Below are 26462 nucleotides of genomic sequence, written 5' to 3' on the forward strand. Positions count from 1 at the left end.
AGATTAAGCAGAAGACAGAAATGTTTGGCAGTATTTACTAAGCAGTAATTAAATTTTAAGGAAGACTCTGTTAGGAATACAGAGGTCATTCTCTGAGTATTTCCTCAGTAATACAAGTAACTTATAATTGAATGCTACCTAATAAGAAAATAAGTAAAACTTAAAAAATACAAGATGAAGGGAATTTGCTCATGGTTAGAATTAACTTATGTTGAAGTATTTTTTAAGCTCCCTTGAAGACTCGTCATCTTCTCTAGGCAACAAAGCGTCAGTGGTCTGCATCTTCTCACTCTCCTCTCTTCCTAGGAAATGATACCTTCTTTGAAGGTTTCTGTAGGTGTAGATTTCTCCCTCTGGACTAGACTTCTTTTCTTAGCTATACAGCCTTGAATATAGCTACTTATTTTAAAGCATCTCTAGGATATCTCAAAAGCACCTTAACCTCATCATGTCTAAAACTAAAATCATGCTCTTCCACCTGTATCTGATTGTCTGGTATTCCTTATTTACATAGATGGCACCAACCAACAAATAGGTAAACCTGGGACACCAACTTTGATATATCCTGTCCTTCTGACTCTGTGTCCTATTGTCACCAAATTGTCACTTTCACCTTCCATGTGTTAAACTCCTCTGTCTTTATGTCCTCTACAACCACCCACCTAGCTCTAGCTTCCGTCATCTCTCACTTATACTACCCATTACCGTCCTCTTTCGACTGTTTTCCCTCTATTCCTGCCCTGTCCAGTTTGTTTGTTGTAGTTAGAATTGTCTTTTCACATCTGATTGTGACAACCTGTCCTTCCTTACCCCAAGCTTAGCTTCTCAGTGACTTCCCATCACTCTTGAACTCATGATGAAAAGTGTTATTAAAAAGTCCTGCCTGGGGGTGCCTGGGTGGCTCAGTGGATTAAAGCCTCCGCCTTCGGCTCGGGTCATGATCCCAGGGTCCTGGAATCGGGCCCCGCGTTGGACTCTCTGCTCAGCGGGGAGCCTGCTTACCCCCCTCTCTCTCTCTCTGCCTGCCTCTCTGCCTACTTATGATCTCTGTCAAATAAATAAACAAAATATTAAAAAAAAAAGTCCTGCCTGATTTAGTCCCTGACTCTCTTCTCAGCCTCATCTCATACAGTGCCCTCCCTCTGCTCCCCATGCTACAGTTTCATTGAACTTTTTAATTTCACAAGGATGCCATCTTCCCTCCTACCACAGGGACTTTGAACATGTTGTGAACTACCAGTCTAGAATGTCCTTTCTCCCTCCCTTTTACTACTTAACTCCCACTCATCTTTCAGTTGTCCGCTTCAAGCTACTTCCCCAGAGTCACCTTCTCTGAGTGGTATTCTCTACCTGTCCTTCATGTGGGCACGCTGACAGTGATGATTCTTTTACTTAATGTCTTTCTCCTTTCATGAAGGCAGGAATCCTGCCTGATTTTTCCTCCCTTTGTATCCCTACTACCCGACACAGTGCATGCATGGCACATAAAAGACATTCAGTAATTATTTGCTAAGTGAATGATGTGATAGCATCCAAGGAGAAGTTGTGCTGAAAAATATTCATAATAAATAAGACTAAAATTTAACATATTTAATATCTGTTTATATTATAGTAGTACTTTTTTTCCTTTATTAAAAAGTGACATAATGGATACTTTTGAAAAATAATCTTACTGTTCTAAGAAAAGTAATTTTAACTTTTTAAGTAAATAATGACCTGTCAAAACACTAACATCCATGTAGCAACATTTCCTGGAAGGCACCATGCAGTTTTTTTCCCTTGTCGGATTTTTCTTCCTCTTTGTGATCTGACAGACCCCTTTTCCAATCTTATTTTCCATCTTTTCAAATGACAACATAGTATGCTATTATTTTACAGAAGTGCTCACATCTCTTCCTTATACTTCTGTCCCCTGCTCATATGGTTTACACAGCTGGAAATACACTTGATGTATCTATATTGCATCTCTAAATCATAATTATCCTTCTAAACCACCAAATAAACTGATATAATATGGTTGAGAAAAGTCTTGCTTAGAACATTTCCATAGCTGTTTGTATTAGAGCTATAAAATTGTATAGAATGGGCCTATGTTGAATAGTTGACTCTATACTACTCTTGACACCATATTTCATTGTGCTACAGTGGAAAGAAAACAGGTTTTAGAATCACAGAAATTGGTTTCAAATCCCTCTCTATCTGTGTGAGCCTAGCAAGGTTATATCACTTCTCTGAGTCCTCACTTCTTCACCTGAATGATGATTGAGATGTTTTTTGGGAATAATTTGTGTAAAACAACAAAATAATTAGATTTTTTTTATTATGTTTAATGGGTTAGGTTTTTATGGCTCTGAACGTTATAACAACATGATTCACTGGACTTTAAAAAAGTGTTCATAGTAGGAAGATCATCTTTTTTAGTTTAGTCAGATATGAACTCAATACAGAATGTATACCTAATGCGCTAAAACTTTACAGCCATAATCCCTTCAGAAGTTTGTTCTACTTTCAAGCTGTTTATCAAATGATTTTTGGACTCGTTGGCATTTTGACATGTTTATAGCAAGCTATGTAATCATTTTACAACTTGACACCAGTGAAACCAATTACAAATTTTACAAATTTTCCTGAAAAGTGTAAAATGGCTAAGTCAAATCTATGCCATGAAAAATTTAGTAACTTCCAGAAGTGATGTGCGAGGAAACTCTTTTGTATAAATCTTTTTTTTTTTTTCAAGATTTTATTTATTTATTTGACAGAGATCACAAGTAGGCAGAGAGGCAGGCAGAGAGAGAGGAGGAAATAGGCTCCCCGCTGAGCAGAGAGCCCGATGCGAGGCTCGATCCCAGGACCATGAAATCATGACCTGAGCCGAAGGCAGAGGCTTTAACCCACTGAGCCACCCAGGTGCCCCGTTTATATAAATCTTTTTTTTTTTTAAGGTTTTTTTGCTTATTTGACAGACACAAGTAGGCAGAGAGGCAGGCAGAGAGAGAGAGAGAGAGGAGGAACCCTCTTTGTTATTAGTAGAAATGACTGGAAATTTTGACAGGATTGTTAGATATTGACATAGTTGTAAGCCACAGTAAATTCTATTTAAAAATATTTGGGGTTTGGGGCACTTAGGTAACTCAGTCAGTTAAGTGTCCAACTCTTAATCTCAGCTAAGGTCTCAATCTCAGCATCATGAGTTCAAGGCATATGTTAGGTGCCACACTGGGCATAAAGCCTACTTTAAGTAAATAAATAAAAATAAATAAAAAATAAATATAGATTTACTTATTGATTAATAAGTATAATATACCTAGATATTCATTTGTAAATATTAATTTGATATAAATAATTTTCCTTCCTTTAGATGGCCTATATCTCTTTAATTTATCCTCACTTTATTTTGTTATTTTGTTTATTTTGTTATTTTGTTATTATGAGATTCTTAAAACATCACCATATTTCCAATTTTTGAGAGGTATCTATTCCATTCTTCTCAAAGACTGGGACAGGGAGAAATTACTTGAAGCTTGGATGTCCAACCCAGAGAACTGCTGCCAACGATCAGGTGTTCAGATGCCAACTCCACCACCAAGTGGATATAATGCCTGGGACACACTCCCTTCCCCAAGAACTCCAAGGACTACACGTTCTTCTGTCACCTCTCCAGATGAAATAAGTTTGTCTCCTGGAGATTTGGACACCAGTTTGGTATGGTTCAGTATTCGATGTACTTCCCATAGATTTGTGTTTAGTCTTTTCTCTTTTAAATTATTTAGTATTGTTTCATGGAAGGGCGCCTGGGTGGCTCAGCCATTTAAGCAGCTGACTCTTGGTTTTCGCTCAGGTTACAATCTCAGGACTGAGATTGATCCCCATGTTCCCCCGTGTCTGGCTCCATGCTGGGCTTGGAACCTGCATAAGATTCTCTCCCTCTCCCTTCCCTCTGCCCCTCCCCCTATCCCTATGCTTTCATTGTCCCTCTCTCTCTCTTCCTCTCTCTCTCTCAATATGGAAAAAAAAAAAAAACTATATATATATATATATATATATATATATATATATATGTGTGTGTGTGTGTGTGTGTGTGTGTGTGTGTGTGTGTGTATATATATATGTATGTATGTATATTCATTCCCCCACCCCCATGGAACCTCTAGCATATTCTTGTAATTGAATCCTCTACCCTTCTTTAAGGGTTCAATTATTTCACCCTTTGGTAAATATTATCACAGAATATTTTTATTATCTATGAATTACAGATCGAAAAACAAAAGGTTTTCTTTTCTCATTTCAAAACAGTAAACATAAAAGAGTCTGAGAAAGCCATCTACTACATTTACACTTAAAATCTCTAAATGCTTAAAGTTTTAAACACACCATACGGAAATATTAAAAGTTGAGTTTGTGATAGGCACTTTAAATTTTAAAAATGAAAAAAAATTGTATTTTCTTGAAAACAGTTCTAATGTATTGATAATTATATATTTGTTTCAGTAAAGCTTTGGAGTGTATCATCTAGATACATTTTGATAATAAATGTTTGCTTTTTATTGAGAAACAGTATTGCCATTGTCTGTATTTTTAATTGGCATAAAAATTGGTATACTGTTATAGGAAATTTTAACGTTTCTTTAATGGTTCATCCCCTCAAAATATGTGATAAAAATGAAAGCATTCTGGGTTTTATCTAGGCCTTTTTGGCAAATAAAATCCTACTTCTATTATTTGCTTCTGTAACATTGGAATGTTTGCTTCTAATAAGTCATTGTTTAGAAGATACATAGTTTTGTAACAGGGTTCCTTCGGTAGAAATCCTTAAATTCCTACTCTGAATATCTGGAGTTTTTATCTTGAAAACACAACGTTGCTCTGTTTCTGTAGATTTTCTAGGATGAGTATAGGCAAAAGGACAGAATATTGAAGTGGTTATTTTGCAGTGGACAATTTGATCTTGACCTGAATAGATTGTAATGATTTGTTTTTTATACTTTTTTTTTTCCCAAATGCATAGTTGCTGATTAATACATAAATTTGGAATTTAAGAGTTTGACTTGTGCATTAAACATTTAAGTCCCTTAATAGTTTATAATGAAGTAGGCATGGTATTTGTTATTCAATCAAAAATAGGTACACTAACTTTAACTTCCCTTACAACTTTGAAACACTTATTTATAGTTACTGTGGGTTTTTTACCCACAGTATTTTTACCTGAAACCAATGAGAATAAATAAATATATCATTCTCTGTCCAAAGTATGACTTCATTTAAATCATTGCTCTTCTTCATTTCCAGTGTGACATTTGTATGTGCAGTATCTCTGTATTTGAAGACCCAGTGGATATGCCCTGTGGACATGACTTTTGTAGAGGTTGTTGGGAGTCGTGAGTATATGTGCAGCTTAGTATTTCTTACTGCATGCTAGCACTCTGATTTGGTAATAAAATTGCTTGCTTTAGATATTTAATGATATGGATTATTCATACTGGTTTCAGAGTTGCACTGAAATATACTGGACTGATAAGGGAGAATTTTTTTCTCATTTTTACATCTTCACATTTATTCAGTAAAATTTAATTTCATAATTAATATTCTTTAGCTTAATGGAAGGTACTTTTGGAACAAAGCAGGTATATGGAAATAAGTTTTCTTAGTATTTAATTTACATTACATTTAATGTAATGTACATGCAAGCCTAAACCTAAGTATTAAGAATAAGGGTTTTTTTATATTCTAAGAATTTGAAAGCATTTGTTTTATGCTTTCTCTTAATTTTTTTGTAACAAGCAAATAAATAGCCTTTGAAATCTATAAGAATATATATGTTTAAAATTCCTTCTCAATCAGTTCAAAGGTTGATGTCTCTTCTAGACATGGTTGAGTACAAATGAGAAATTTATTTTGTTTCTCGTGTTTGTCTCTAGTGTCCTTCCCATTATCTTGCCAAGGTTTATATTCTCATATCATCCATTAACTTTGCTCTAATGTTGCACTTTTCAAGAGAGGTTTACAAATAAAACAAAGGAGAAGATCTATGTAGTTAATGAGCGATACAGTATCGTGTTATCTCTGGAGCACATAAATCCACTGACTAATGACCTAAGCAAAGCATGTCATTAGTAATTAAGGAAATCTGATTTCAAACTATTCTTTTTCATGGAGTACCAGGTACCAAGTGTAGGGAGCTGGGGAATACTGTGTTGGGTGAGAGAACAAGAACCTGAGCAAATTTTCTGTTGTCCTAAACATATAATAACTGACATATAATAAGCTACATATTTGAAATAAATAATAAACCTTGACATACGTACACACCCAAGAAACATTACCACAATCAAAAATTATCCCAAAAGTTTCCTTATTTCTCCTTAAAATCCTTCCCACACTTCTCTGTCTGCCTCTCTCACCCTCCCACCGTTTCCTCCCTCCAATTTTTTAGACAACCACTCATCTTTCTATCATTCTGGTTCATTTTGAGTACATCCTAAACCAGGATATAGGGGAAGATTTCATTTGGAGGGGGGAAATATTACTGCTTCTTAAAAAATCAGAATAAATGAGAGTATCTGGTCATTCTTTTTAAAACATAGACTAGACTTTACTCTGAATCTAATTAGATAAGATCATATCTGTACAGCTGATACAAGTAAACTGATTGCCAAGGGTCAGGTTTACAATCCAAAGCTAACTCTGACCTAGTTATAGGTGCAGAAAATGTTCCACAAATATAGTACTTTATTTAGCTTAAAATTGTTAACTCTGTTGTATTAGGGAGTATTTTCTGGGTTCTACCAAGTTTGCTACTGTTGACGATGGTTTCTATGTGAAAACTGAGCCTCCCCAAAGGATTTACTTGAAGTTTTTTGAACTTCCATTTACCTCCCTCACCAAACTTATGTCCCAGGAACCATCTCCCATACTCATCACAGGCTAGCCATGAGAAGTTTATGGTAAGATTTAAATTTGAAAGCTCTAATGATTATTTTCTGTATTACTTTATCAACCTACCTAGGATTCCCCTTTCATCATCCTGCTAGTAGTTCTTATCATATCAAGCAGCAGGAAAACAAATTCCAGGTTGGGTGATTTATACATTAAACCATTTTTAAATTAATTGCAGTGTTTTCATAGGCCTATAGAAAAGAAACTTATTGTTTAAGAAGCAGGCAAAAAATTTTAAAGGTCCTTTGATAATTCAGAAACTCTCAGTTTACTCTTCCCTACTCCATAATGTCATCAATGCTGCCAGATGCTTTGAAGCATCTACTCTAAGCGCTTAAATGAAACGGAAATTACTGTTTTCTACCCAGCCTAGATTATCCTTCCTGCTACTTATTAGTTGTTGATTTAGGTAAATGGTAACCTCGCTGTGTCTCAATTTCCTTATCTCTAAAATGGTGATAATAGTAAGTACATCATAGAGTTATTGTGAGTTTACTGTTAAATGGCTTAATATATGAAAAATGCTTAAAATGAACAGGGCCTGGCACATAGTTACTACTCAATAAATGGTAGTTATTATCCTCTTTCTAAGGATGACTGACCTTACAAGATAAAAACATAGGTAAAGTCTGCCCTAGATTTCTGCCAACTTTTTTCCTTGATATGATAAGCTCACTTAATTCATTTTCCAAGAAAGTCTACTATAAACCCAAGTCCAGGAAATCATTATTTGTGGTTACTGTTTCAAATCAAAATAGTTTTCCATGATAAATGCAGGTAGGTCTACTTGTAGCTTGAACAATTTCCTAAGTGCTTTTCCTTGAGACAGCCACCATGCTTTGTTTGGTATGCGGCAGCAGAAGTTCATTATGTTTACTTCCCATTTCTTTTCACAAAATGCCCAAAAGATGTGTACTTGTGAGTTAAGATTTAATAAAATAAATAATCAATAAAATGTATTAGTAATTAACCAATAATTCATAATTTGTATTACTCTATCAATACTCTATCAAGGGTATTAAATGAAACTGGCTTTTTTTTTTTCTTTCACTGCAAGTGAAGCAGTGAAGAATATATATAGTTTTAACACCATTGCCATGATTCATGCTAAGGTACTAGCAGGTTTTTATTTATTTATTTACTTACTTGCTTATTTATTTAAAAAATAAAACAGCTTTAATACCATTTTGAAAATAGTTTGACCTCATAAACCCCCTGAAAAGTCTCAGGTCCACAGATCATACTGTGAGAACAGCTCTGTAGTATTTCCCCTGAATACTTTATCCATCTTTATTTCTGCCAAGTTGTTTTTCTCGATACAGAATAATGCAGGTAATTTTTACCGGTAGCTAAGGTACATAATGCCCTTCTGTTGGGACATGTCAGAGTTTTGTGAAGTGTGTGTGGTTTTTGAATCATACTGAAAAATAGAGGGTAAGGTTTTAAACATGTTGAATTTTAAATGCACATGAGACATTTAAACAAAAGTACTATGTGTGGTCAAGATCTGTAGCTAAGGAGGGAGAGCTGGGCTTTAAATTTCAGAGTCATTAGCATATAGGTGGTAGTTTAAGTTGGGAGTATTTAGATCACTGGAAGACTGAATGAAATGAGAAGGGAAACGTTTTGGCATGAAAATCCTAGAGAACAGTAAAATGTAAATGATCAGGAGAGTGAAAAGCACTAGTGAAAAAGTTGAGTAAGGAGCAACCAAAGGTAAAAAGAATGCCAGGGGGAAAAATAAGTCCTAGAAGCCAGAGAAAAGAGAGAATCTGAAAGAAGGAACTATTTAGTAGTATCTGATGCTCCAGAGAAGTCAGACCAGAAAAAAACTGAGATGTCTTGAATCCTTGAGCTAATGGGTAGTCTTAATGGCCTGTTGAGAGCTGGCCATTCAGTTTAGAGGTGATAAAAGCCAGAGTGTTGCTGGTTGAGAAGTGAATGGGGTAGAGTGTAGGAATGACAAATCATTAAACTATTTCATCAAGAAACTGATGGGAAAGGAAAGTGGAGCTAAAAGATCATTTAGTTGAGAAATGTTTGAGCGTAGGAAAAAACTTGAGCGTATTGATTGTGCCAAAGACCCATGAGGGAGACAGAAAGACAGAGACAGAGAGAGAGGAAAGGTTTCTGGATTGTGCAAATTCTGGAGCTGTCTGGAGTATTTACAGATTAGCTTGGGGGATATAGGAGGAAGCCCTCTTTCACTGAAGTGAATAGTGAGAGGAAGGCAAAGATAGCTAAAGATATGGGTAGGTTCAGGGTGTGGTAGGGAGGATGTTAGAGGGGGCTCTGTTTTCTTTGAAGTGCCAGGATGGTACTATGGGAGAAGGTGGAAATGGACCAGAGAGAGCAGATCTGATGAAGTCTCAGTTAGCTTGATTTTTTTTTTTTTTTTTTTTTTGAGTGCAGTTGAATTAAGACACTGAGAGAACCAAAAGGAAAATACTGCAGGCAGAATAGTCAAACTGTTGACGGTGATCACTAGAGAACGGTGACTTAGTTCCCTGGTTTTCCATATATTTCCTCTAGGTTTAAGTGTTAAATCACACTTCAAAAGCTAATTTGTTTCTTGTTTTTCTATAGGGAATATTAATAATAATAAAAATAAAACCGTGCTAAAATTTATAAATTCTTATTTTGTGCCAGGCACCCAGCAGATACTCACACATTATATCATTTAATCTGTGTAACAACCCTCAAGAGGTGCTTATTATGACCTTCATTTTACAGATAGTGAAACTGAGGGACAGAACAGGTATATAAATTGTTGAAGATCATATGACTGGTAGTGGCAGACCTGGAATTCTCTAACTCAAAACCCTGCTCCTTAACCACTTGATTCACCTTAGGCTAGATACCTGCCACTCTCCAGGATAATTTTTCCCTGCCTCAACTAGTGTGCCTAGAGTAGGATATGCAACTTAATACTCATCTAAATGAAATATAAAGAGGTAGTCTTTTCTTCAAAAAGGTATGCTATCTTCCAGTGCCACTCCCAAATCTCTTGGATTAGCCATGATTTGATTCTGTATAATTGCTCCCTTTTTTTTAAAGGTATAGAATATCGAGAATTGAATATGACCTTCCTAAACCACTCATTTCTGAAACTTGGATACTGTTTCAGATTTCTAGAAAGGATAAAGTAAAAGAAGAGCACTGTGAAAACATATATAAAAAACATAAATACAAGTATATATATTCATATATGTGTGTATAAGTGAATGAATGCTTGGGCAGGTAGTAAGTGTTCAATAAATAATGTTTTGAATTATATAAATCAGTGCATTACAACTGATATTTCATCCTTTGTTCATTGGTATTACTTTACTTATACTCTAACAGAAAATTTAGCATAAAGAAAAAATTCATGGAATTTGCAAATAAATTATATTCTTCCCTTTTTTCTATCAATTGATAATTTTAATAGGTTTTTGAATCTGAAAATTCAAGAGGGTGAAGCTCACAACATTTTCTGCCCTGCATATGATTGCTTCCAACTTGTGCCTGTGGATATCATAGAAAGTGTAGTTTCTAAGGAGATGGACAAACGATATCTACAGTTTGATATTAAGGTATGCTGCCAGTTATCCGATTTCATTTTCATTTTATGAAACCTGCATAACAGATTTTATTTAATTTTTTTGTTTTATTTTTAAAAACACATAAAATAATGGACTCTGATTTTGTCTCCCAGAAAAACTGCATGAAAGAATGGTGGCATTAATTAAAGTTTTAAGCAAAAGCATTTTTTTTAAAGATTTTATTTATTTGAGAGAGAAAGAGAGAACACGTTTGCAAGAGCAAGAGGAGGGGCAGAGGGAGAGGGAGAAGCAGATTCCCCACTGAGGAGGGACCCCCAACACCATGACTCAAGCCCAAGACATAGATACTTAACTGATTGAGCCAGTCAGGCGCCCCCCTGCCTTTTAAGAGCAATTTTATTTATTTATTTATTATTTGTTTGTTTGTTTTAGAGAACGCATGCACATGTACATGTGAGTAGGGAGAGGGGCAGAGAAAGAGGGAGAGAGAATCCCAAGCAGGTTCCACGCTCAGCACAGAGCCCAACATGGGGCTTGATCTCACAACTCTGAGATCATGACCTGAGCCAAAACCAAGATTTGGGTACTTAGAACTGACTGACTACCCATTCACCCTAAAGCATTATTTTATAGTTATGATAGATAAAATTAAAGTAAAAAATTGTAGTAGTAATTTACCAAACAACAAACAAACTTATTCAAAACTATTTACTCATTTGCCTGTTGGACTTTTGTAACTGATCAAGACAGTATTCAGAGTAAATAGTACCTATTTTTCAGTTTTCCAAAAGACCTATTTTAGACTTCTAAATGTAAATATTCAGAAATAAAGATTATCAACTTGGAATGGGGTTTTTTCAAAGAATAGTTTCATATAATGAATTATAATGTTTCTTTTTTTCCCATATTTATTTTCATTTAAGAATTGTCCAGAAGTATGCAAGTTACTTTCTTGTGTGGTCTAAAAATTATATTTTGGGGGTGCCTGGGTGGCTCAGTCAGTTAAGTGTCCGACTCTTGATTTCAGCTCAGGTCATGATCTCCAAGTCGTGAGATTGAGCCCCACGTCAGGCTCTGTGCACAGCGGGAAATCTGCTTAAGATTTTCTTTCTCCCTCTCCTTTTGCCCCTCCTCCCCTATAGTCATGCACGCTCGCTCCTTCTCTCTAAATAAAGAAAAAAATTGTGCAAATTTTTTGTAGTCTAAACCTATGACATATGGACTTTTCAAAAAGATGTCCTGCTGTTTCATAACAAAGCATCATAATCTGGATTTTTATGTATTACTGGGGTATCATTTAGAAATTTACAGTACTAATACAACTAATACTCATATAATTATTTTCCATCAGAAAATAATTACTGATTGGTTCTTAACTCTACCTCAGCAGCAGATTGTATGAGAAAACATTTTTAAATTATGTATTTTCTGTGTGAATAATTGCATTTTTACTTGATCATCATTACCTGGTTTTTAGATTAAAGAAAACATAAATTTAAAAAGTCACATTGTTTCTAAGGTAATTATGTCTTTTTTCCTTCTTACTAAGTTCCATACTCTTTGGTACTATTTTTAAGTATCTCTTGAAACTGATTACTCCTTGTTTTTTAGTTCCCCCTTTTTTCCCTCTAAAGTAAATTGACATGAGATATGCTCTAAGAATTAAGAGTTAATATATTTCTGTTGTGTTTTATTATTGCTCTTTCAACAGGCCTTCGTTGAAAATAATCCTGCCATTAAATGGTGTCCTACTCCAGGTTGTGAAAGAGCAGTCAGACTTACAAAACAAGGGTCAAATACATCTGGGTCTGATACACTCAGCTTTCCCTTGCTCAGAGCTCCTGCTGTGGACTGTGGAAAAGGACACCTCTTCTGCTGGTCAGTATAAGAGAAGTTGGAATCAGCCTAATCCCCTTTCTAACAGCTTTTAAAGAGACTTTTAAACAGAATTAGTCTTTAGAGTGTAGTGTATTTGATATCATTCTTATTAATTTAAAAAATATGTGATGTGATGAATAGTCATAATTTATATTTATTTTGTGCTTGATGTGTACCAAGCATTATGCCAGATATTTTCATATATTGAATTCTCCCAATAGTGCTATGAGTTCATTATTGTTATTACACCCATTTTACAGATAAAGAAACTCAGGCATAAAGAAGTTGCCCAGGGATATGCAGCTAAGAAATGGCAGACATGGGATTAGAACCAAGCTCTGATTCTAGAACCCATACACTTAAATTCTAGTAACAAATTGCTGAGAATAGACTAGAACATGTTTAGAACTTAAATTTTTTCTTAAAATTGAAGACTCTAGCAGTGATACTTTTTTTTTTTTTTAAGATTTTATTTATTTATCTGACAGAGATCACAAATAGGCAGAGAGAGAGAAGGAGGCGCCCTGCTGAGCAGAGAGCCCGATGCAGGGCTAGATCCTAGGTCCCTGGAATCATGACCTGAGCTGAAGGCAGAGGCTTTAACCCACTGAGCCACCCAGACGGCCCAACTCTAGCAGTGATTCTTAACCGTGGATGCCTAGAATTAACTAAGACCCATTTTCCCAAATTTTCATCGTAGGCCCCAAGTTAAATTTTTCATGTACTAGGTTTTGGAGTGGGGCCCCCAAAAAGAAGCTTGTAGGTGGTTCTAATGCACAGTCCTAGTTAAGAATCAGTTTGTATGGCTTGTGTTTTTTAACTCTATGTCTATCAGCATTCTGCTTTATTCAGAGTAGATTCAATAATTAACTGTTGGGGTTTTTTTTAGGTAATTAAATGATCAGAAAAAGAATAGTATTTGTTCTCCTTTTCTCTCATTTCCAGATTTATCACATATGCAAGGGTATACTTTAGATGGATATAAGACTCTACTTACTTACTTATCAGAAACCAAAGTCAAATTATAGCACTGCTATACTAAAAAGGCATAGTTGTAGAAATAATCCTATCCTGAAAGGTCTATTTCTTGCCCTCATCATCATTATCATAAGCTAAAAATATTTCTTGAATTGCCGGTCTATGTATAGCAGTGAACTCTCTAGGTCAGGTGTCAGAAAACTACTGTTCCCACCAGTTTTTATTGGAATACAGCCATACCCATTTGTGCCAGTTTATTTTCTGTGGCTGCTTTCAGGCCATGGCAACATTATGTAGTTCCGACAGAAACCATATGGCCTACAAAACTGCCCAAATATTTACCATTTGGTTCTTTACAGAAGAAGTTTGCTAGACTCCTGTGCTAGGTGCTTAAATGAACTGATTGATGAAGTGAAAATCATACTGACTACTATGATGACTAAATCAGTCCCAGCAAGTAAAATAGCAACAGAATATTGAGTAAGAGGTTATATCCACGTGCCTTATAGTAATTTTTCAAAACATTTACAAGACAAATTCATAATTTTTAGTTTTACATGTTTTACTGTTTACTGATTGGTTCTTAACTCTAACCTCAGTGCCTCACCAGAAGAGGTCAGGATCTAGCTCAGAAGTACAAGTGAGTGAATGAATACACATGAGCTTAATTGTTCATAAATAAATAGTCCTTAGATGAATATGAACTCACTTTACTATAACATAAGAATACTGAAGTTAAAAAATAAATAAAGGAGCTTCCTCTTTGAGATAGTGTGGAGTTTCTTCAAAAATTTAAGCTCATGTGCCCTAAGGCACCCCACTATGTATACCCTGTGCATCTAAAATGATACTAAGCAGAGGTGCCTAGGTAGCTCAGTGGGCTAAACAACTGACCTCCTCTCATGTCATGACCTCAGGGTCTTGGAATGGAGTCCTGTGTCATAGGCTCCACACTCAGTGAGGAGTCTATGTGACCAGATCTGCCCTCCACACCCATCCCCCGCTTGTGCACTCTCTCTCCCTTACACTCTGTCTCTGTCTTGCTCTCTCAAGTAAATAAATAAAATCTTTATTTAAAGAAATGGAAAATATAAATTAGTAAAAACACTTAGAAGTAAGGAGAAGAGAACATTTGCTAAGATCAGAGAATAATAAAGTTTTGAAGGGAAAAGAAGAACCTGTGATTAGCATTGTCTTATTAAGCTATGTGGTTTCTGTGGTCTGGCTTTACCAGTTTTTACTACAGATGAGCTTTCACTTTTTGAGTATGTCGCAAGTAATAAGTTTGGTTTGACTAAACATGACAAAACTAGTGGAAAAACCTACCAATATAGATTAAGCTCTAAAAGCTATATGAATCAACCTATAAATATATATTATCATGCTATAAATGTACATTTCTAGACCAGTGTTTGGAGAAAATATATTCACTTATTCTTTCTCACATCCCAAAATACTGGATTGGTTATAGTCAAGATTCATTTGCGACCATATACCAAGACCACAGGCCCTCTGTTGAATTTTATCCTGGTTCAGGGGACCTGTGAATGGCCACATGGATTCAGGGTCACATTTGGTAATTATTTACTCTTTCTCCTATTCGTGAGGGTGGTAGAGAGGGTAGCAAATAGAATCATTTTCTGGATGTAACAATTCCAATTCTAAATCCTATTCTAGGATTTACATTGCCTGCTTCACCTCTCTAGGCATTAATTTGCAGTCTCTGTTTTTACATTCTTACCTTCCTACTCTTATTCATGTAGTATAAGAGCTTTACCTATAAGGAGAAATTTCTAAAAATTAAAAAAAAAAAATTCTAAGAGTTCTACTGCCTTTATCTACTATTTCAAAAAGAGGCAAAATCTGCTGTATGTAAAAGGAAGCTTTATAAGAGATATCTTTATAAAATAAAGGCATATGATTCTGGGTTTTGCTTCTTTCTTTCCCCAGAAAACTCAGAAATTTTCTCTAAAGATGATTACAAAAACCACAAGAGAAGGCAATAATAGCTCCTTTTTTTTAAGAGCTGCGTGTGACAGAATGAGTTGAGAGCCATCCCCAAGGGATGTGTGCCTGGATATAACTAAGCATATTTATTGATAAGAGGAAAGGTAGGAGTAGACATTTCCCTTCCCACCACAGTTTAGCCCTCTCTTTTGTAACTTGTTTTCACCCACCACTTCTTTGCCATTATTAACTGAACCTAGAATGCTTTCTCCCCCTAGCCTATATAATTATATTTTGTCTGATTTGACTATATTACCCCTGGACAGTGTTCATAACGTGAGCCAGTGACCATCTCCCCTCTGTTTTTATTAAATAGAATATGCTACTATGTAACTTCTGTGCCCTCTGAGCAAACTCCAAGTGTTTCTTCTCTGAGGCAACTCCTTAAAGATTTGCTCTCAGGGGCACCTGGGTGGCTCAGGCATTTAAGCATTCAACTCTTGATTTTAGCCCAGGTCATGATCTCAGGATACTGGGATCAAGTCCCACATCAGGCTCTGCACTCTGCGCGGAGTCTGCTTGTCCCTCTCCTTCTGCCCCTCCCCCTGTTTGTGCTCTCTTTCTGTCTCTAAAAAATAAATAAAATCTTTTTAAAAATATAAAATAAAATAAAGATTTGTTGTCAGAAATACTTAATAGCACCCAAATTCTGATCTATGAAGAGAGGAACTCAAATTTAAACTTAGGTATAGTGGCCATTTCCCTCCTCTGTTACCTCAGAGTATCCCCAGTCCCTTCAGTCACAAGCATTGCCCCTGGAAATGGAGAAACTTAAATGGAATTCATGTCTTCTAAATCCGTAGGCAGTCAAATGTATTTTAGAGTTATTCAATAAAATTGACTGGCATGAATATTCTAAAAACAGTACTGTGTGGTTTTTAATGTATCAACTAGCTGTGGAACATTTATTTAGTGAACTATGCAAAGAAACCTATAAAAAAACCATGAAACAAATTGAACCCAGTAAGATTTGGATTATAGAGATACAACTGATAAGAAATCCCAGCCATCAGGTTTCTAGTCCACTGAAGTTTCCAGTGAATCAGAATACAGTGCGCAGGCTTGTCAGGTATTTCGGGAAATTTTACAAGTGAATGTATATTAGTGCATTAATACTATCATCAGCTTGTTCTGTTTTCCTCCAATATCCACAGAAAGGATTTTGATAAAGTCTACTTTCCTATTAGGATCATGAATCTTGATTGAGTTAAAGCATAGTTTCGTGCTTCATCTCCCCCACAGAATTCACAGACAGTGGACTCTTTAGGAGTCCTCTGGGCAAAATAAATGTTGTTGTTCTTTGTGGGCCCCAACAGTTGAGTCTCATCTTGTCTTGTAAAATTAGAATCTCAGTTCCTTAGCTTAATAGCTCTGGTTCTGGAAAACAATGTTTCCAGACTGGCAATATTTAACCATTTGTGTATCAGAGTCCTGCCAACAAGCAGAACTTACTCCCCTACTTGTCCGAGGCCCAGAAATGAAACATGATATTTATTTGATAGAAACTGATCATAAGACCCTGTTTAAATATCATGTCTACTCTATACAAAGTATCATGCTCACCTAAATAAATACTGTTGAAAGTTCAATTGTATCAAGTTTCAGGGGAGCAGGTGATTGACATTTATTGAAGACACAGGGCCTACATTTGAGACTTAACTGCCACTAACTAACTGTGTGACTTGATGATAAACAAGCATCCTCCCTTATAATACAGTAATATAGTTGAAGCCTTTGTAACTGATGCAGTCAGCACAAAATGTACTATTTCCAAAGCCAAACTATTTGAATTCAAATCTCAGCTCATCGGCTTGCTATCTGTGTGACCTTTAGCAGAGTACTGAGCCTCTCCATGCATGTAAAAGGGGGATAATAGTAGCAATTTCAAAGAATTGTTATGTGGATTAAATGAGTTGGTGCGTGTAAGGAATTACAACATTGACTGATATTTTCAAAAATATTAGTTATTGTTTGTTTAGAGAGAGAGAAAGAGAGGTGGGGGGTGGGACAGAGAAAGGAAGAGAATTTTAAGCAGGTTTCATACCTAGTATGGAATCCAATGTGGGGCCGAGTCTCACAAACCTGAGATCATGACCTGAGCAAAATTAAGAGTTGGATGCTTAACTTACTGAGCCACCCAGGCACCCCAAAGATATTAGTTTTTTTAAATTGTAATTTTTAGTTAACTTGTTAATTAAGGGAGAAGGTTGTCTAAAGGAGAATCATAAGAATTTACTTACACAGGACAGGTCATTAATAAAGTTCTAAAATGGCAGTGAACTGAAATTGTCAACTTTTTTTTAAGAGGGAGGTGTTACCTTTTTTTTTTTTACTGAACTAGAAACATGTAATGTGATAAAAATTGTTACAACAGCAATCATATTACAGTGCATAAATATATCGAAGTGGCACACTGTATACTTTAAATTCACACAGTGTTACATGTCAAATTTTTTTTTTTTTTTTTTTTTTTTTAAAGATTTTATTTATTAGAGAGAAATCACAAGTAGGCAGAGAGGCAGGCAGAGAGAGAGGAGGAAGCAGGCTCCCAGCGGAGCAGAGAGCCCGATGCGGGGCTCGATCCCAGGACCCTGAGATCATGACCCGAGCCGAAGGCAGAGGCTTTAACCCACTGAGCCACCCAGGCGCCCCTTACATGTCAAATTTATCCCAAAAATTTGGAAAGGAAAAAAAAAAACTTGTTTAAGATTTTAATTCTTTGTTAGAGAAAGAGAGCAGAAGTTGGGGGAGAAGCAGGCTCCCTGCTGAGCAGAGAGCCCAATGTGGGGCTCAATCTCAGGACCCTGGAATGCCAAAAGGCAGCCAAAGGCAAACACTAAACTGACTGAGCCACTCAGGCACCCCAAGAAAAAAAATTTTTAATTAAAAGCTTGCATAAATGAAGTGTTTTGATCATGTTTTCAAAATATTTTATAACATTTTATAATAAATTTCCCACCTACTTGTTTTTTTAATCCAATTAATTAACATATAATGTATTATTAGTTTCAAAGATAGAAGGAAGTTAGTAATGGTTCAGTCTTACATAATACCCAGGATTCGTTACATCATGTGCCCTCTTTAATGTCCATCATCCAGTTACTCCATTCCCTACACCCCTGCCCTCAAGCAACCCTGTTTGTTTCCTATGATTGAGAGTCTCTTATGGTTTTTCTCCCTCTCTGATTTCGTCTTGTTTTATTTTTTTCCACTTCCCCTATAATCCTGTTTTGTTTCTTAAATTCCACATCTGAGTGATAATTGCCTTTCTCTGTTTGACTTTTTTACTTAGCATAATATCCTCTAGTTCCATCACATCGTTGCAAATGGCAAGATTTCATTTTTTTGATGGCTGAGTAGTAGTCCATTATGTATGTATGTGTATGCACATGTATGTGTGTATATACACACTACATCTTCTTTATCTATTCATCTGTTTATGGACATCTGGGTTCTTTCCATAGTTTGGCTATTGTGAACATTGCTGCTGTAAACATTGGGGTGCGGATGCCCCTTTGGATCATTATATTTGTATCTTCGGAGTAAATACCCAGTGATGCAGAAATTGTCAACTTCTTGGTGGGAATTTCCCATCAGATTATGAAACTTCAATAGAAGATTTTTCCTTTTCCAGAATCCTTTGGAGCCACTGTATATTCCTGCCAATGATTGTGCATATTCACAAATTTTCAAGGAAAGAGCCTTTCTTTAATCTTTTGATATTAGTTAACCATTAGTTAACATCCTTAGTTAAGGATTTTATATTAGACAGTCTTTTTTTTTTTCCTTTATAACAAGCACTTTTTCTCTTAGTGAACCCATTCTATTGGTGTGTCTAAATTTCAGTGGACTGTGTGGCAAAATTCTTCTTCCAGTTTCCTTGTTTTTAGTGACATTTTGAGGTGCAGTCTCGACAAGCACCAGGTCTGTCAGAATACTTGTCACCAGTCATCTGTGTCTTAGTTAAAACTTTGTTAAGAAATTACATTCCAATCTCTTTACTACTTGTCTCAGAATAACATCTCTCCCTGCACGTGACATAATTCAGATTATCAATCACATAATGTCTGGTAGCATTGTTATTACCATACTTTAAAGTAGTTGGGCTTATTTTCCCAAATACCTTAGTTTTAAGAGGCAACCTCTAGCTCCCTTTTTAAATTTATAGTCATTGGTCTAACTTCTTTTTTATGTAAAAAGCCTCTCCTTTTTATACCCACTCTTAGCATTGCATTGGAAACGGCCATCGAATTAGAACATTCAGAAGTGATCCTGCTAATTGGGCTAGCACCTAAGGAAGCAGCAGGTCTGTGTTTCCTCCTATGAGGTTCTGGAAAAGAAAATCTTTTGCTGTGTAATGCAACGCAGACTCAGAGACCAAGCATACCAATAAGCAATTATGCTCTTTTGAAGAAATAGCATTTATTTTTCAGACTCCATTTGAAAAACTGGCCTTTCCTCTCCACTGCCTCTCCCTCTGAGTATTTTCTCAGTTCTGTCAGAAAATGTCCTAACACCAGAGCCAGTCATATAGGTATTGATTCTAGTAGGTAAAAAAATATTCAATATGTTTAATCTTCAGGGGGAAAACTCTTAAAATTAATGGAAATATTTTATTTCATTGACTTTATTTGTTTTAGATACTGCAGATATAGAAGTCTGTTTTACACCCAATTTTTTTTTTTTAATAAGTCATGAGAAATCTAGATTCTGTATTCCTACAGGTATTCTCAAGCACCATATGGAAACACTATTCCTAGATCTGTGGCATATTTTTTACTCTGGTGTAAGCTAGTATATGTGCCAAATAAAATTAACAGTTTTCACAGATATCCCTTCCATTTCTGAGAAGCAGAGCTTATTTTAATGTGTACTAAAGCAAATGTAATATACTTCCATTTTTTTAACTTCCATTTGTAATCAACTCAGTATTTTTTGAATGACTATTAAGTTACCACTGAGTTACTAAGAAACATTATAAAACAGCAGTTATGGAAAAAATTTCCCAAATGCCAAATTCAGTAATGTCAGGAATTGAAGCAAACAAATTACTGTTTCAAGATAATTGGTGTTTTTTTTCTTCAAAACATTTTAAGTATATAATTCAGTGGTATTAAGTACATTCCTAATGTGTGCAACCATTTCCTATCCATTTACAGAACTTTTACCTCATACCAGACAGAAACTAACCATTCAGCAATGACTCCCCATCCTCCCTTAACCCCTTAGCCACTGGTAACCACAATTCTACTTTCTGTCTCTGTAAATACCCTGTTCTGGGTCTCTGATGTAAGTGGAACCATATGATATTTTTCCTTTTGTGTCTTATTACACATAGCATAATGTCTCAAGATTCATCCATTTTGTAACATAAATCAGAATTTCATTCCTTTTTATGGCCTACTAATATTCCATTGTGTGTGTATATGCCACATTTTATTTATCTGCTCATTTGTTGATGGACACATGGGTTGTTAACCATATTCTGGCTATTGTGAATAATACTGTTTTGAACATGGGTGAGAAGGTTTTTAGTCATTGATTTCAGTTCTTTTAGGCATATCCCTAGGAGTGGAATTAATAGATCATGTAATAATTCTGTGTTTTATATTTTGAGGAACTACCAAACTGTTTTCCATAGCAACTGCATCATTTTAGATTCCTACCAGCACTGCATAAGGGTTCCAGTTTCTCCATATGTTCCCAACACTTGTCCTCCAGTTTTCTAATAGTAGCTGTTTTAATGGGTTTGAAGTAAAATTGTTAAGATTTTTTTAAAGTTTTTTTAAAATTTTTTGGAGCGCCTGGGTGGCTCAGTGGGTTAGGGCCTCTGTGTTCAGCTCAGGTCATGATCTCGGGGTCCTGGGATCGAGCCCCGCATCGGGCTCTCTGCTCTGCAGGGAGCCTGCTTCCTCCTGCCTCTCTGTCTGGTTGTGATTTCTCTCTGTCAAATAAATAAAAAATATTTAAAAAAAAAAGTTTTTAAAAATTTTTTTTTAAATTTTTAAAATATTTTATTTATTAAATTATTTATTTATTTATTTATTTGACACAGAGAGAGAGAGAGGGAATATAAGGGAGAGAGGAACAAGTTTGGGGGGAGAGGGAGAAGCAGACTTCTACTGAGCAGGGAGCCCTACAGAGGGCTTGATCCCAGGACCCCAAAATCATGACCTGAGCCAAAGGCAGATTCTTAACCCACTGAGCCACCCGGGTACCATGTTACATTCTTAATATAGTAAAATGTTGCTTCTTAGTTTGTAAGACTTAACTTCATTAGCAGGGTGTCTTAACAGACTTAAATTTTGCAAATATGATCTTTGTTTAAAATAACACATCATGATGGTGATGATGATGATGATGGAACCTACAGATTGGTTTTACTCCCCCTCAAAATGATATTTTGTTATTTACTGTAAAATTTCCTTTGTACTATAGAATATACCATCATATTGAATTAAAATAAGTAATTTGTAAATGCCTTAGTGCTTTTTAATGTTTGATTTTTATATAGCTATAGAAGAATGTAAAAACAAGTTACAAATGATAAATTGATATGTTTCTTATTTAAATCTTGCCAAATTCCAGTGAAACAGAAAATTGGGATTCAGCAAACTCAAAAGTAAGTTAGATTATCCTGTTACTTGGAGATTTTAAGGTGAGGTAACAAAAAGAATGTGATGTAATCAAAAGAAAGGTAGAGTAGGCATCCTTATATCACTCAAACTAGATTTTAAACCAAAGACTGTAATAAGAGATGAAAAGGACATTATATCATAATAAAGAGGTCTATTCAACAAGAAGGTCTAACAACTTTAAATATTTACGCCCTTAACTTGGGAGCAGCCAAATATATAAATCAATTAATAACAGAGACTCGTTGATAATAATACAATAATAGTAGGGGACTTTAGCACCCCACACACAGCAGTGGACAGATCCATCTAAGCAGAAGATGAGCAAGGAAATAAGGGCTTTGAATGACACACTGGACCAGATGGACTTAACAGATATATTCAGAGCATTTCACCCTAAAGCAGCAGAATGCACATGCTTTCAAGTGCACATGGAGCACTCTCCAGAATAGATCACATTTTGGGTCATAAATCAGGTCTCAACCAGCACAAAAAGATTGAAATCATACTATGCCTGTTTTCAAACCACAATGCTATGAAACTTGAACTCAACCACAAGGAAAAATTTGGAAGGGACCCAAATACATGGAGATTAAAGAACATTCCACTAAAGAATGAATGGGACAACCAGGAAATTGAAGAATTTTTTAAAAATGTGAAAGCAAATGAAAGTGAAAACACAACAGTTCAGAATTTTTGGGATGCAGCAAAGGCAACCGTAAGAGGGAAGAATATAGCAATACGGGCCTTCCTCAAGAAGTAAGAAAAGACTCAAATATACAACCTAACCTTACACCTAAAGGAGCTGGGAAAAGAACAACAAATAAAGCCTAAATGTAGCAAGAGAAGAGAAATAAGATTAGAGGAGAAATCAATGATACAGAAATTTAAAAAAAAAAAAAAAAAAAAAGAACAGATCAACAAAACTAGGAGCTAATTCTTTGAAAGAATTAATAAGATTGATAAACCCCTGGCCAGACTTATCAAAAAGAAAAGAGAAAGGACCCAAATAAATAAAATTGTGAGTGAAAAAGGAGAGATCACAACCAGTGCTGCAGAAATACCAACAATATAAGAGAATAATATGAGCAATTATATGCCAATAAATTAGGCAATCCAGAAGAAATTAATACATTCCTAGAAACATAATCTACCACAACTGAAAGAGGAGTAAATAGAAAACATGAACAAACCAGCAAAGAAATTGAATCCATAATCAAAAATCTTCCAACAAACAAGAGTCCAAGGCTGGATGGCTTCCCAGGGGAATTCTACCAAACATTTAAATAAGAATTAATACCTATTCTTCTGAAGCTGTTCCAAAAAATAGAAATGGAAGGAAAACTTCCAAACCCATTCTCTGAGGCCATAATTACCTTGATCCCAAAACCAGACAAAGACCCTCCTAAAAAGGAGAATTATGATCAAAATTCCTGATGAACATGGATGCAGAAATTCTCACCAAGATACTAGCTAGTATGGTCCAACAGTACATTAAAAGGACTATTCACCACAACCAAGTGGGATTTATTCCTGGGCTGCAGGGGTGGTTCAACATCCACAATCAATCAGTGTGATGTACCATAGTCCTAAAAGAAAGGATAAGAACCATTTAAATCATATGACCAAAAGCTTTTGACAAAGTATAGCATTCTTGCTTGAGAGGATGTAGGAAAAGAGGGAACATTGTAGGGAACCATGTAGGGAAAGAGGGAACATTCTTCAACATCATAAAAGCCATATAAGAAAGACCCACAGCAAGTATCATCCTCAGAGGGAAGAAAGAACTTTTCCCCTAAGATCAGGAACATGGGGGCGCCTGGGTGGCTCAGTGGGTTAAAGCCTCTGTCTTCGGCTCAGGTCATAATCCCAGGATCCTGGGATCGAGCCTCTCATCGGGCTGTCTGCTCGGTGGGGAGCCTGCTTCCCCCTTTCTCTCTCTGCCTGCCTCTCCGCCTACTTGTGATCTCTCTCTCTGTCAAATGAATAAATAAAATCTTTTTTAAAAATTAAAAAAAAAAAAAAGATTAGGAACATGACAAGGATGTCCACTCTCACCACTGTTGTTCATCATCATAGTGGAAATCCTAGCCTCAGCAGACAACAAAAAGAAATAAAAGGCATCCAACAAAGAAGTCAAACTTTCACTCTTCACAGACGACATGATACTTTATGTAGAAAACCCAAAAGACCCCAGAAAAGTTGCTAGAACTGATATAGGAATTCAGCAAAGTTGCAGGTTATAAAATCAACACACAGAAGCCTCTTGTATTCCTATACAATAACAGTGAAATAGCAGGAAGAGAAACCAAGGAATCCCATTTGCAACTGCACCAAAAACCATAAGATACCTAAGAATAAATCTAACCAAAGAGGCAAAGGATCTGTACTCGGAAAACTATAGAATACTCATGAAAGAAGTTGAGGAAGACACACAGAAATGGAAAAACATTCCATGCCCATGGATTAGAAGAAAAAATATTGTTAAAATACCCGTGCTATCCAAAGCAGTCTACACATTCAGTGCAATCCCTATCAAAATACCACCAGCATTTTTCACAGAGCTGGAACAAACAATCCTAAAATATGTATGGAATCAGAAAAAAGACCTCGAATAGCCAAAGGAATTTTGAAAAAGCAAACCAAATCTGGTGACATCACAGTTTTGGATTTCAAGCTTTCCAACAAATGGTGTTGGGGAGATTGGATAGCCACGTGCAGAAAGATGAAAACTGGACCACTTTCTTACAGCATACACAAAAACAAATTTAAAATGGATGAAAGACCTAAATGTGAGACAGGAATCCATTGAAATCCTAGAGGAGAATAGAGACAGCAACCTCTTTGACCTCAGCCTCAGCAACCTCTTGCTAGGCACGTCTCCAAAGGCAAGGGGAACAAAAGTAAAAATGAACTATTGGAATTTCATCAGGATAAAAAGCTTTTGCACAGCAAAGTAAATAATCAACAAAACTAAAAGACAGCCTACAGAATGGGAGAAGATACTTGCAAATGAAATATCAGATAAAGGACTAATATCCAAGCTCTATAAAGAATTTATTGAACTCAATACCAAAAAAACAAAACAAAAATGCAGTGAAGAAATGGTTAGAAGACATGAACAGACATTTCTCCAAAGACATACAGATGAGCAATAAACACATGAAAAATGCTCAACATCACTCAGGGAAATACAAATCAATGAGATACCACTTCACACTAGTCAGAATGGCTAAAATTAACAACTCAGGAAATGGCAGATGTTGGTGAGAATGCAGAGAAAGGGGAACCCTCTTACAGTGTTGGTGGGAATGCAAGCTGGTACAGCCACTCTGGAAGGCAGCATGGAGGTTCCTCAAAAAGTTGGAAATAGGGGCGCCTGGGTGGCTCAGTGGATTAAGCCTCTGCCTTCGGCTCAGGTCATGATCTCAGGGTCCTGAGATCGAGCGCTGCATCGGGCTCTGCTCAGCAGGGAACCTGCTTCCCCCTCTCCCTCTGCCTGCCTCTCTGTCTACTTATGATTTCTCTCTCTGTCAAATAAATAAAATCTTAAAAAAAAAAGAGTTGAAAATAGATCTACCCAAAGACCCAGCAATTGCACTATTAGGTATTTACACAAAGGATACAAACATAGTGATCTGAAGAGGCACCTACACCCCATTGTTTATAACAACAGTGTCCACAATAGTCAAACGGGAAAGAGCCCAGATGTCCATTGACAGATGAATGGATTAAAGAAAGGTAGTACATTTCTACCATGGAGTATTACTTAGCCATCAAAAAGAATGAAATCTTGCCATTTGCAACAATGTGGAAACTAGAGGGTATTATGGTAAGGAAAATAAATCAGAGAAAGACAAATACCATATGATTTCACTCATAATTTAAGAAACAAAAAGATGAACATAGGGGAAGGGAAGGAAGAATAAAATAAGATAAAAACAGAAAGAGGCAAACTATAAGAGACTCTTAACTGTAGGGAACAAACAGTGTTGCTGGAGGGGAGTGGCGGTGAGATGGCGTAACTGGAAGATGGGCATTAAAGAGGGAACTTGAAGTAATGAGCACTGGGTGTTGTAAGCAACTGATGAATCACTAAATTCTACCCCTGAAACTAATAATACGCCGTATGTTAACTAAATAGAATATAAATTTAAAAAAATTTTTTTAAAGAATGTGATGTAAAGTAGTGTTTTTCAAACTTTAAAATGCAGAAGCATCATGGGGTAAGTTTGATAACATGTAGATTCTAATTAGTCAGTCTTGATGGGCCTGCTCTTCGGCACATTTAACAAGTTCCTGAGTGGCGGCAAGGCTGCTTGCCCAGAGAACAGACATTGAGTACAAGAATTTAAAGTATAGTGAAGACAGACCCTAACTGACAAAATATCTTATGGCTCTTCTGGCATGCAAAAGTAAATTACAGATATTAGGTAATCTATTTTGAATGTTTTAACAATGTGTAAATGAACGTATTGATTAAAAA

The 26462-nt window shown here is 35.9% G+C and overlaps 1 protein-coding gene across 1 annotated transcript in view; it reads left to right on the plus strand.

Moving 5' to 3' along the window:
* The window catches only part of LOC111147227 (ankyrin repeat and IBR domain containing 1), a 152187-nt gene that overhangs the window by 96508 nt on the left and 29217 nt on the right, over positions 1-26462 (plus strand). Inside the window, exons 6-9 of the mRNA XM_022503121.1 lie at positions 3494-3702; positions 5287-5375; positions 10364-10508; positions 12190-12356. Of these exons, the coding sequence (XP_022358829.1) occupies positions 3494-3702; positions 5287-5375; positions 10364-10508; positions 12190-12356 (610 nt within the window). The remainder of the gene's footprint in view (positions 1-3493; positions 3703-5286; positions 5376-10363; positions 10509-12189; positions 12357-26462) is intronic.

This window comes from Enhydra lutris, unplaced genomic scaffold (assembly GCF_002288905.1).
Source record: "Enhydra lutris kenyoni isolate GAN:26980312 unplaced genomic scaffold, ASM228890v2 scaffoldscaffold16, whole genome shotgun sequence".
Classification (NCBI taxonomy): Eukaryota; Metazoa; Chordata; class Mammalia; order Carnivora; family Mustelidae; genus Enhydra; species Enhydra lutris.